The 13,463-nt window shown below is 36.0% G+C and overlaps 1 protein-coding gene across 2 annotated transcripts in view; it reads left to right on the top strand.

Annotated features, from left to right (window-relative positions):
• TBC1D8B (TBC1 domain family member 8B) overlaps positions 1 to 11,019 on the top strand; it is a 74,855-nt gene extending 63,836 nt beyond the window's left edge. The window contains exons 15-21 of one of the 2 annotated variants that reach the window (XM_070290980.1): positions 728 to 796; positions 963 to 1,203; positions 1,932 to 1,997; positions 3,469 to 3,552; positions 4,625 to 4,681; positions 6,116 to 6,213; positions 8,422 to 11,019. In XM_070290980.1, coding sequence (XP_070147081.1) covers positions 728 to 796; positions 963 to 1,203; positions 1,932 to 1,997; positions 3,469 to 3,552; positions 4,625 to 4,681; positions 6,116 to 6,213; positions 8,422 to 8,817 — 1,011 coding nt within the window. In that variant the 3' untranslated portion in view covers positions 8,818 to 11,019. Of the gene's footprint in view, positions 1 to 727; positions 797 to 962; positions 1,204 to 1,931; positions 1,998 to 3,468; positions 3,553 to 4,608; positions 4,682 to 6,115; positions 6,214 to 8,421 lie in introns of those variants that run through there. The other variant, XM_070290981.1, reaches the window with a different exon arrangement.
• Positions 11,020 to 13,463: the final 2,444 nt, after the last annotated feature.

Genomic DNA, 13,463 nt, shown 5'->3' with positions numbered 1-13,463 from the left:
ACGTACTCCTTTTCCTATTTGGAACCAGTCTGCTGTTCCATGTCCAGTTCTAACTGTTGCTTCCTGACCTGCATACAGGTTTCTCAAGAGGCAGGTCAGGTGGTCTGGTATTCCCATCTCTTTCAGAATTTTCCACAGTTTATTGTGATCCACACAGTCAAAGGCTTTGACATAGTCAATAAAGCAGAAATAGATGTTTTTCTGGAATTCTCTTACTTTTTCAATAATCCAAGGGATTATATTTACACTTATTAACTGGCTCTCCTCTGGTGGCTATCTCTGTGTATGAAGAGACAAAGGTCAAATTACATATCAGAGTAGAATTGAACTGTACTCTATGCACAGTTTTTTAAAGGACAAAATAGGTACATTTACCTTTTGTTACTCCTTAAAGTTTAAAATGACATGCTTCCCTGATGGCTCAGATGGTAAAGCGTCTGCCTGCAATGCGGGAGACCTGGGTTCGATTCCTGGGTCGGAAAGATCCCCTGGATAAGGAAATGGCAATCCACTCCAGCACTCTTGCCTGGAAAATCCCATGGACGGAGGAGCCTGATAGGCTACAGTCTATGGGGTCGCAAAGAGTCAGACGTGACTGAGCGACTTCACTTTCAAAGTTTTAAAAAGTATTTAAAAGTATTCTGGCAGAGGGAGTTTTCTAAATGGGTTCAAAGAGAATTTCTATACCCAAGTGTTAAATTCTAAATTGCTTTTAATCTTTTTAAAGTTGCGTGTTGTATCACAAGACGTGAAGTTGAGCCTGCATGAACTGGATGAACTTTATGTCATCTTTAAGGTACTCTTTTCCTTCTTTAAATGAAAAATAATATTCTTAGCAGAATTTTACCACAGCCACCCAACTATTTTATCTTTAATTATTTTAGTATACAGGTTTAAAAAATGTTATGAAGTTACTTTTTCTGATTTAATGACTTTTGTCTTTTTTTCCATTTTTTAAATAGAAAGAGTTATTTTTTTCTTATTATTGGTGTTTGAGTTCTCCAGTATTGAAGCACCATGATCCCAGTCTGCCATATTTGGAGCAGTATCAGATTGACTGCCAGCAGTTCAGAGTGTTGTATCACTTGTTGAGTCCCTGGGCTCATTCTGCAAATAGAGATTCACTAGCTTTATGGACATTCAGATTGTTGGATGAAAACTCCGACTGCCTTATCAACTTCAAAGAATTCTCCTCTGCAATTGGTAGGATGATGTCCAATAACTTTTCTTTTTAAAGCAGAAAAATAAAGGTACCACTTAGTACTGCCTGTCATTGCCAATTTAGTCAGATTTTATCAGCCTGATTTACACTATTCCAGCTTAAGCAATAACTGGACCATTTTCTTTGTTTGTTACTGAATCTAAATATTTCATCTCATCTTGCCCCAACCCTCCCAGAAAAAACAAGTTGTTAGATGTGGTTGTTTTAATGGTTAACATGAAGGAAGATAATGTCCTGATTTCCCCACCTTCAGGCATATAGATTCTTCAGGAGGATGTTCTACCTCAGCAAAAATGCAACCACATAGCCTAGAAAAGTGGTAAAGAAATAGTCAACAAACATTTTGTGCCTGTAAATAATCCACCAGTTATATTGTTCCTTTGCTTTTCCAGGCACCCTAATGTGCTTTCTTATCAGGGATTGCCCCTTGAAGAGGAGTTCTCTCCTCTGATGAAGCGTTCAAAAGAAAAAGTAAATTTTAGATTGGGGTTGGGGAGAGAGTTCAGTAGGAGAGCATTTTATTTATCCCTTTATTTTGCTTATATACTTCAAGGAGAGAATCTGGCCTACTGCGTTTTGGTTAACTGATAGTTTAAGTAACAGAAGGTTTCTGAATCCTGGCTCATATCTGTGTCAATTAATCTGTGTTGCTGTAATTGATTGAATGTTCTTTGGCTGTGATTATTTGCAATTTAATTTTATTGAACAGATATAATGTACAATGGAAGTTTTACTGAGAAGCTTAAGCTGCTTTTTAAGCTGCATATTTCTCCAGGTAAGAGTTTAATAGTTGTTAGTGATGTATAGAAATTGATTCTATACATCAATTATACTTTTTAACAAGTATAATTACAGATATCATTCCATTTTAACGAATAATATAATTTTCCATATGATATAAAGTCGTTGCTTAAATGTGGCCTATGGATCATGTTAGCAGTATTTTTGCTAATATATAGTTACACTGAAATCTGTAGAGGAGATTCTGTGCAACAGATAGGTTCATAGGTTTCCTTCCTGTTAGTGGTCAGTCAATTTAATAAGTAGTTTATGTGTAAGAACTGTCTATCATTTGAATATTGGCATAATGTTGAATTTTTATTGTTGTTGTCATTAGACAGTAGAATTTAACTTTAGACAAACCGCCAAACTTGTGAAATACTACAAATTATTCAGAAAAGTGAGACTGGGCAGCAAGGGATATTAAACATTTGGAGGAGGAAACAAAAACTACCATTTATTGAGCACTTGTTCTGTTCAGGCATTTATATGCGTTCTTTTATTTAATTCTCATGATATCCTTGAAAGGTGGTATTATCTGTCCAATTTTGGTGATATGGAAGCTGAGAGAAAGATTAAATTTTCTGAAGACAGCATATCTAATAAATTGCTTAGCTGAAATTCAGACTAAGGTATGACTCCAAAACGCAGGTTTCTTTCTGTTCTACCATACTGCCTTACTGTTACCACATCGGTTCTACTTAAGTGTTTCCCTCTGAGCTCAAGAGGCTGCATTTGCCAGCCTGATCTAGTCTTAAACTTTAAAGGAACATTGCAAAAGTACCTTTTAGCTTAAATAGGGTGATTCACCAAAGAAAAAAAAAAGCACCTCATAATTTGTCTAAAACTACACCTGAGGTCTCTTTTAAAGTCTTCCCAGGATAGCTGGGAACCATTCTTTACCACACCAAAAATCTAAAACTCATGTTTAACCTTCACAAACTAAAATCACAAACACAGTGTTAAAAACCAAAGACAAATCAAATAATAATTTAACCATGAAGGACTTTACATTGTCAAGTCAAATTGTCATTAGATTGTCTAATATTGTAATGGAATGAATATGATTTTCCATAGAAGGATCAAAAATAGAAAAAACACTGTATATCTGTTAGAGCACTCAGTTTCATGTTTTCCTTATTATTAATGATGTTTTTAAATGACTGTGGTCACGTTTTCAGAGATTCCCAAGTGTCATATTTTTAAATTTCAATTTGTAATGGCTCTTGGAAAACTGTTAAAAAGCAAGTAATTTGGAGAAATAAGAGAATTCAAAGTGATCAAATACTTCTTGTTAAAATATTTGCTATACAGTAGAGTAGTACTACTTCCATACTTCTTCACAAAGGTCTTTCTTTTACAGGGACCCTTTGTTTAATTCTCTGTCCCCAGATTTAATTGATCCATTATAGGACCTGTTTCTGTCTCTCATTGTTACAAATATGATCTGGGTTATCTATTTTCAGCTTATACTGAAGTGCAGTATAAAGACCCTTCAAAGGGAGATGAACTTTCCAAGGAAGAATTGCTGTACTTCAGTCAACTCCATGGTAAATATCTGTTTTGAATATATCTGTTTCGTTGATTAATCTCTTAGAGATCTTTCTGGTTTAAACATTCTTTACCCAGCTACTACTAGTAAAATTTGAGTTAATTATACCTTACACTTCTTTTGTGCTGCCATAGCACTTAGCATAGTCCTAAATGCATGGTAAGTATTCCATAAATATTTGACTGATTAACTAAACTACATTTTGGATTTTGATTTATGGAATTTCTTGTTTACTGGGGAATTTGAAAGAAAATGCATTTTGTTTCTACTTTTGTAGCAGAAATTTCTAAAATGTATCAGACTTTTTTAATGCCTTGTTAAAACGCAATGAAGACAATAGAATCTTTGATGATAGAAGGTCATAGCTATTATTCAAACAGTGAATACTTATTATAAATCACTGGTGTAGGTGTAGGAGATAGGGATGAGTCTGTCTCTGAAACAAAATTTGGAAGTATTATGGGCTTATTGTTGTGTCTTTTGCTGCTTTTTCATAAATAGAAGTATCTTAGAGAGAAGTCCTTATGTAACCTTGTGTATGCTTACTGTATGATGGTATTTGAACATTAAGTTTGAAGCAACCTTACAAATCATCTAGTCAAGTCCCTTAATTATATAGAGGGCACTGAGGCCTAGAAGGGAGAAGTGACTCGTGTGAGATTTTTCAATGAGGTTTTACCACAGTTAGGACTAGTAGCTCAGTCTTTTTCTTTTGCTTTTTTTTTTTTTGGCTTAGTCTTTTGGCTCTCAATATGTTTTTTTCCTAATAAAAGAAGTAATACTATTCAATTTGAAGAAAATCACAAGGAAAGAAATATCACATACCACCCAGAAATAAATTAATAATTTGTATACTTCTATCTAAGATTTTTTAATGTGGATTTTCCACCCAGTGTTCTTTTTAAAGTTCTTGAATACTTTGTCTTCTCGTGATAGGAGGTCAGATTAGCTATAATTGGTTTGTTGAATTGAAGAAAATAATGTGTGCTTATAAGTGTATCAAAATACTATTTTACTTTTAAAAGGTATTTTTTAAATATTTTACAAAATGCAGTTGTCCTCTTCTCTAGTTTCCAAGCCTGCAAAGGAGAAGGAAGCAAAGTCAGCAAAAGACAGCCCTGAAAAAGGTATATGATTTAGGAGTATCATTTAGTTTAAGTTATTGTTTTTGTAAATAAGGTTAACTACACAAGGGGGAGGCATGGATTCCTTTTAAAATCTTTTGATTTATCCTTAGAGCTTTTTCAGTTCCTTTGTGTAAGTCGAACAATTTATTCTTCTCTGGATACTTCAGTCTCAGAAGTTATAGAAAATGTAACAGTAAATGAGCCATATTTATTTATTATTTTAAAAATATTTATTTTAATTGTATAAGTAATAATTCATATAAAAGAAATTTAAATGGCAAATGCTCATATCCCCACCCAACCCCACCCTGAAGTAGATATGATCTTGTATTGTCATTTATTTCAGTAACTAGCTCAATATTGATGAACACTTAGGTTATTTCCAATTAATTATATTGCAAACTATGCTCCAACAAACATTTTTATACTTACCTTTAATGATACTTTGGGGCATATTTCTTTAAGATAGGATAAATTCATAGAGGTATGAGAATGCTGGGTCACAAAGAATATGCACATTTAGTATTTTGATAGAGACTGTCAATGGCACTCCACTCCAGTACTCTTGCCTGGAAAATCCCATGCATGGACGGAGGAGCCTGGTGGGCTGCAGTCCATGGGGTCGCTAAGAGTCAGACACGACTGAGCGACTTCCCTTTCACTTTTCACTTTCATGCATTGGAGAAGGAAATGGCAACCCACTCCAGTGTTCTTGCCTGGAGAATCCCAGGGACGGCAGAGCCTGGTGGGCTGCCGTCTATGGGGTCGCACAGAGTTGGACACAACTGAAGCGACTTAGCAGCAGCAGCAGTAGCAGAGACTGTCAAATTGTTCTACAAAAGTCCATCATTCTTTTTATGTTTTTGAGTAACAGCTAAAAAATAATTTTTGAAGATCTGCTTAGATATGACCACTTCACCAGGTTGTTCAGTATATCCTAGTTTTCCAATAGATCTGAATAATTATTGATAAAGTCACATTAACATCATTGTGGTTAAACTCTTCAAAGGAATGAATGAATAAGTACTGTTTTGAATTTTTCAAAGAGTCACCATAGACCACTTTGGTATCTGCATATTAAGAACATCATATAGAAGCTATTTTAAACTTAGTGGTATACATGAGAACATCTACATGAAATTTACATCATCAAATCAGGGTGTACTGTTTAATCTAAAAGGCATTCTTCTTCCCCTCACCTTACATCTTCTCTAGTCCCCAACCTTTTCAAAGTAAAAATTTTAGTTTAATGGAAATGGAGAATATTTTGAGAATCAGTAAGTGAAAGAAAAGGTATAGTCAGATCAATTTCTGGAGAAAAAAGTGGAATCTTATGTTTCAATGAAATATCTTTCAATAATAATTGTTCTTTTGAGGATTTGGGAAAATATAGTGGGCTGTTCATTATGAAATGATTTTATTCCCCTCATTTAGAAAAAGAAAAAGTCAATATTCAAGCATATCTAAGTCAATGGCAAGATGAGCTTCTAAAAAAAGAAGAAAACATTAAAGATTTACCAAGAATGAATCAGGTATTCAGTTCATAAATTCTGGTTTTCTTATGTGTTTTATTAAAATGAATGTGGGTGTTTCCAAATCTAAAATAGCTAACATGCTATGACAAAAATAATCTCTGCATCATCTCTGTAAGTTTCAGATGAGTATAGAAGAGTAGGAGTAAATTTTTAAATGATTTTCTACTTTAAACACTTAAATGCATCTAGAGTTTCAGTACAGTCCTCTGCTGTGACATTTGTACCTATAGAAAAGATGTGTTTATAACATATATTTCAGTGTTTTCTACTTCTAACTTTATTAGAAATGTTCATTTATTCAGTAGATATTTTTTAGTGACTACTAGATGACATGCCCAATACTAGGTAGTAGGAATAAGAAATAACTAAAATAGGTTATACCCTGGTTCCTAATCATCTTGAATCTGCTCAGACAGTACTAACGACTACTGTTAACACAACTTTTGTTTTTTGGCCATGCCATGTAGCATGTGGGATCTTAGTCAGGGATCAAACCCGCACTCTGCTATTGAAGCACAGAGTCTTAAGCTGTGGACCATCAGGGAATTCCCTATTGACACAATTATAAATCCATCTCTTTCTTGCACACTATTCAGTCATTGTATGTTCTTATATTTTTTAAATAAATTCTTTTGGTACAGATACTGAGGATTCTCAGAACTTAACCAAAATGAGAAATATGAAATAACTTCATTTTTCTCAGTGGAGTAGGTAATTTGATAGTTAAATAAGTACTTCTTAAAATTAATATATTAATACTAAAATTTTAATAAACAGTGTTACAGACTAAGAAAAATAAAGCTTAAAGTTTGGTATAATAAATTTTTATAAAGTGTATCTTTTAGGGGGACTTCCCTGACAGTCCTGGGGCTTCCCTGATAGCTCAGTTGGTAAAGAATCCGCCTGCAATGCAGGAGACCCCGGTTCAATTCCTAGGTCGGGAAGATCTGCTGGAGAAGGGATAGGCTACCCACTCCAGTATTCTTGGATTTCCCTTGTGGCTCAACTGGGAAAGACTCTGCCTGCAATGCGAGAGACCTGGGTTCAATCCTGGGTTGGGAAGATGGAGAAGGGAAAGGCTACCCACTCCAGTATTCTGGCCTGGAGAATTCTATGAACTTTCTAGTCCATGGGGTCGCAGAGTCAGACATGACTGAGCTACTTTCACTTCCTCTTTCCCTGGCAGTCCAGTAGTTAAGAATCCATGCTTCCACTGCAGGGGGCATAGGTTGGATCCCTTGTTGGGGAACTAAGATCCTGCATGCCTTACAGTGCAGCCCCCACCCAAAGTATATCTTTTTTATTTGGTTTTTATTTACAGATAAACTTTTCTAGAAGGATGATTGACTTATAAGACTTTTGTATTGGAAAAAATTTTCTATATTGGCAAGGATCTTCTAGGAATGTCTATGGATTGTCTAGGGACAGTTAGCAAACAATCCAGTTTATTTCTTTACTAGGGCCCCTCCTTAGTCTTTAAAAAGAAACATGTCCACATGACCTCCTTGTATTACTGGATTGATTCCAAAACATTCTTCCTTAAATTTGAGTCATCCTAGTCTGTTCATTAAGATTGATTAATAAGTGAATTATTTGTATGTAGGCAAATATGGGACTTTGCCTAATTAAAAGTATCACCTAACATTGAAGGAATGCTGGCAGATACTGTCCAGGAATTATTGTATATATAAAATATGTACATATATGTTGTTTGGGGGGCTTCCCTGGTGGCTCAGATGGTAAAGAATCTACTTGCAGTGCAGGAGACCCAAGTTCAATTCCAAGGTCAGGAAGATCCGCTGGAGAAGGGAATAGCAACCCACTCCAGTATTCTTGCCTGGAAAATCGCACGGACTGGTGGGCTATAGTCCATGAGGTCACAAAGAGTCAGACATGACTGAGTGACTAATGCTACACACTACATACATACATACATACATACATATATACATACATACATATATATATATAATTTACTGTTATTAGGCAACAGATGAGAAAACTTAAGTGGAATTTTCTTTCATAATTCATACCCGTTTTTCTAGAACCAAAATTTACTTGGGGATTGATCATCAGTTCTTAGAACTTCTATGGTGAAGGTTATGTGGTGCAGATTCTCAATAGAAAACTATTCACTTCTAAGTTCTTGTTATATATTTGCTAAGTCTAATATCAAATGTGATATTTCTAACTTGTGTCTTCTAGTCACAATTTATCCAGTTTTCAAAGACACTATATAACTTATTTCATGGGGACCCTGAAGAAGAGTCGTTATATCAAGCCATTGCTGTTGTAACCAGCCTTTTGCTCAGGATGGAAGAGGTTGGAAGGAAACTCCATAGCCCTACATCTGCAATGAAAGGACTGTCTGGTGCAGTCTGTGTTTCTGGAGTACCCAGTGAGGGGCAGGCAGAGAAACCCTTGGAAAAAGAACCCTCCTCGCCCAGGGAAGAACCTCAGTGGTCATTTGCGTTTGAACAGATTCTTGCCTCTTTGTTGAATGAACCAGCATTGGTGAAGTTTTTTGAGAAATCCATAGATCTAAAAGCCAAACTAGAAAATGCGAAAACCTCTCAGTTAAGTTCTAGAACCAAGAAGTAAAGCTCTTAACAGGCATTTTACCAAGATTTCTTATAACCGTCAACTTGATTCCTGGAAATGGGGATCAGGGATTTATCTTGTCACCAATGTATTTTAAGGTTAAAAAAAAGATATTGTAAGCACAATGATTTATTCCTTTGGGGTAATATCTAATTTTGATATTCTGTAATTCGAATATACTTTTTATATTTCGCAAGACATGCAGTATCGGGGGGAGTATGCTAAATGTCACCACCAGAGGGCACCACCATATCACTTTTAGTAAGGAAATAACTAGTTTGTGCTGCTATTTACATATGAATGAGTAATGATTTTTGAAAATGTGGTGTTATGTTTGAGTATTAGTGATGCTGACATGCCATAATGATAAATCTTACTTTCCAAATTGCCTCAGTCCTATTACAGTGCTTTAGAAAATCAGACTCTTAGATCTGTAGCCTTAATTATCTGTAAGATTACCACATGGGAACCTCATTTTCAAGTTATCTAACTGAAATAATATTAACTTCTTAAAGTTAATCTCATTCAGTCTTCTAGTATTACGTGTTTTTTTTTTAAGTAAATTCTACCTTCTCCCTAACCTGAGCAGTTCAGAAGCTACTGACACACTTCCAGCTCTGTTACTGACAAAAATAAAAAACTCAAATACTGGGCTGATATGAGGAAAAACTATATTGGATTTGGATTTGAGCTGGTTAAAATGAGCCAATTCAGAAGGGTAAATAAATATACAGTTAACTGTGTACAGGTCTCTCATTGGACTGAGAAGTTACTTGAAATTCCAAGCATTGCACTTTGTGGTATTTTTCTCAGAGTAGTTTGGTTCTAATTTTAGATTTTGGATTTTCACCAGTCATATTTTAAGTTATAGTAGATAGCTTGAATTATTGTATTAGTCTGACGAGTTCATAAAGTATACAAGCATACCTTGATTTATTGCACTTTGCTTGACTGTGCTCAACAGATACTACAGTTTTTGTCTTTTTTTTTTTTTCTGCCACTACATGATTTGTGACTGGTGGGCTTGTGGGATCCAGGCTTACAGGATGGTAGTTCCCCACAGGGATTGAACCCAGGCCCTTGGCAGTAAAAGTGCAGAGTCCTAACCACTGGATCACCAGAAAGTTCCCACAGATACTATATTGAAAATGAAGGCTTGTGGCAACACTGCATTGAGCAAGTCTAATCAGTGCCATTTTTCCAACAGCATTTGCTCAGTGTCTCTGTCACGTTTTGGTGATTCTCACAATATTTGGAACTTTTTCATTATTATTATGTTTGTCATGGTGATCCGTGATCAGTGATCTTTAATGTTACTAATGCAACTCACTGAAGGCTCATATGATGGTAGCATTTTTTAGTGGTAAAATAGTTTTAATTAAAGTTTGTTCCTTTTTTACACATAATGCTATTATTGTACACTTAATAGACTACACTATAGTGTAAACATAACTCTTGTATGCCCTGGGAAACCAAAAAATTCATGTGACTCACTTTATTGCAATATTTGCTTCTATCCCAGTGACCTGGAACCAAACCTGCAACATCCAAGGTATGCCTGTACTTGTGCATAAGGATTGTTAAGATAATGTATAGAATTTTGGCATCTATCTAAAAAGCTGTAATTTATCTGATTTAAATGTGTAATTTCTATATACTTTATGCTGCTTATATTTCAGTCATTACAGTGAAAGTTCATTTAGAGATAATGGGCTTTGTTAGCACTTTAAAGAGAAAAAAAAAACATAGCTGTCTGATATTCTGTGCTGTTTCTGATAAAAACAATTTATAAATCAGTTGATTTGGAAAACTCAGAAGGCATCCATTGGAACTTCTTTCTTCACAAAAGACTTTGGTTTTAAACCTTTTGACTTTTCAGATTTGAAATCATGAGAAGGCAGACATCCTTTAAGAATGACCCAAGACGTCTCCCTTTGTGGAAAAGAATTGGTATAATCAGCTTTTGGCAAGAATCCACTGTGAACAAGGCTTAACCCAGAGGGTTTCATCACCACAAAATGTGTTATTTTCAGAGGGATTCAAAAATTTTCAAGTTGACCCCTTGAAAATTTTTATAAATTGGACTTGGCCAAACACTTACTAGTAATGTCTTTAAAATGATTTTGTCAGCTTTGTCTTTTCAAGGAAATTACCACTTAAAGAGATAATTGCTAAATAAACATCTGTGCCTTTTCTTAGAAATGATTTGCCTGAAATGTGTCCAAATCTTAGAGTTCAGTTAATAGTTTGTATGTGAACTATCACACATCTGCTTTTAAGCAATGATTGTTATACTGTAGTAGCTCTATAAGACACAAGGCTCTATGCTTATATTCAAATGCACTGTTGCACATTGTTCAATATTTTGTCAGTCGTATTTACAAAAAAAGATACTTTCTTAAGAGCATATGTTATTGATATTTGATATGATTTTAAAATCAGAATATTGAAGATTACTTAGTATTGTATTTTAGCCTAGATTAGTTAAAATTGAGTACCTAAAGAGATTTTTGAGTTGCAAAAAGATTATAAATGCAAGTTAAAAAGACAAACATTTATTTTCTGAGTCTGCAGGAGAAATAAACTGAACACATAGTTTTGTAGTCACTACCTTGTTGAACAAATGGGTTTTTCTTACGTAGTTGTGTCACACTGAACCAGTGCATTGTACCTTATACATTAAATTAGGTGTTATAAGGTGGGCTTTACTTGTCTTTATAAAAATAAATGTTATAAATCTATAAAAATAAATGTTATAAATCTATTAAATAAATATGAAAATGGCTTACTTAGAGATCTTACTATTATTTATTATGATGTATAATCACTTGAGGACTTCCCTCCTATATTAGTTAAGGTTCAGTTGCAGAGAACAGAATTCACTCAAATTAGTTTAGGCAGGAAAAGATTTATTACCGGACATTAAGTGACTTATAGAATTATCAAGAGGACTGACTCTAAATTGAGCATTCAAGAACAACTTCCAAAGCTATACCACAGCATCAGGTCACCAAGGGAGTTGCTAATTCTTCTCCGATTAGGAAACTGCCACTTCGTACTCCATGATGAAAAGCCAGCTGTATGGCTCCTGTCCCCAGAACCACACCCCACCTACTACTATTTACACCAACGAAATTGATGCCAAGCATCCTGCCTCTCAGCACCCACAAGCTAGTGACTAAATTGCGGTAGAACAACCAAACAGCTGCAAAACCATGTTTACCAGCAGAAATGGCAGAAGCATAGCCTCCACCTCCCTTCTGCCAGTTGTCTCACACGTGTGTATCTGACTGCCCTGTAATATGTCCAGAGTCCTGGTTATGAGGGAATCTGGGAAATGTCCTTAGTTTCTTAGCCCCGGCAGTACAGAAAGGCACACTTAGAGGCTGGAATGGACACTGAGCACTGTGTTTCCTTTCTCTTGCTGGGTACCAAATTATCTCAATACACATTATTTCACCATTGCAATGAGTCAGGACTCCAGGCTCAGCTTAGCTGGGTTCTCTGCTTAGGATCTGACAAGCTGCAAAACCAAGGTTTTTTCCAAGGTGGTTCTCATTATAGAGGCTTAACTGGGGAAGAATCCACTTCCAGCCTAACTCAGACTGTTGACAGGAGTTATTTCCATATGGTTATAGGTCTGGAGGCCCCAGCTTCTTGCAGGTGGTTGACTAGAAGTCACCCTCAGCTCCTAGAGGCTTTACTCAGTTCCCAGAAACTGCTTCTTCAGGCTTCCTGACCTTGCCTTGTGGGCTTCACTCAGATGGCCACTTACTTCATCGATACAGCAAGGAGAGTCTCTGAAGCAAGTCTGCTAGCAAGACAGTGTCTTATATAATGTCACATGATCTCACAGTGTGACATTTCCGCTTTGCCATATTCTGTTGGTTAATTAAAGGTAAGCCACAGGTTCTGTCCACTCTAAAGGGGGGAAGATTACACACGAACATCAGGAAGCAAAGGTTCTAGGGAGTGTACTGTGGATTCTGTTCACCACAAGAATCCATGTTACCCACCTCTTTTCCCACATAGCCATACCCTTCTCATACTTCTGCAGAAGAGCTAATAGCATCTGACTGTCGCAACAGAAATCCTCATAGCAAAAAATGCACTAATCCTTTCTTCTAAGGGAAAATCCAGGTTTTTAGTCTTAATTCAATCTCCATCCCATCTTACATGTGAACTACAAAAAGTTAGCTACCATCAACTCACCTTATATAAAGTAGAGAAGTAGGGAAAGAAATTTAAGTATATAATTCAGTTCAGTTCAGTCCCTCAGTCATATCAGACTCTTTGTGACTCCATGGACTGCAGCTCGCCAGGCTTCCCTGTCTATCACCAACTCCTGCAGCTTGCTCAAACTCATGTCCATTGAGTCGGTGATGCCATCCAACCATCTCATCCTCTGTTGTCCCCTTCTCCTCCTGCCTTCAGTCTTTCCCAGCATCAGGGTCTTTTCCAATGAGTCAGTTCTTCACATCAGGTGGCCAAAGTACTGGAGTTTCAGCTTCAGCATCAGTCCTTCCAATGAACAACCAGGACTGATTTCCTTTAGGATGGACTGGTTGGATCTCCTTGCAGTCCAAGGGACTCTCAAGAGTCTTCTCCAACACCGCAGTTCAAAAGCATCAATTCTTCAGTGCTCA

The sequence above is a fragment of the Ovis canadensis genome, chromosome X (assembly GCF_042477335.2).
Source record: "Ovis canadensis isolate MfBH-ARS-UI-01 breed Bighorn chromosome X, ARS-UI_OviCan_v2, whole genome shotgun sequence".
NCBI classification, from domain to species: domain Eukaryota; kingdom Metazoa; phylum Chordata; class Mammalia; order Artiodactyla; family Bovidae; genus Ovis; species Ovis canadensis.
This window is presented reverse-complemented; position numbering and strand designations above follow the sequence as displayed.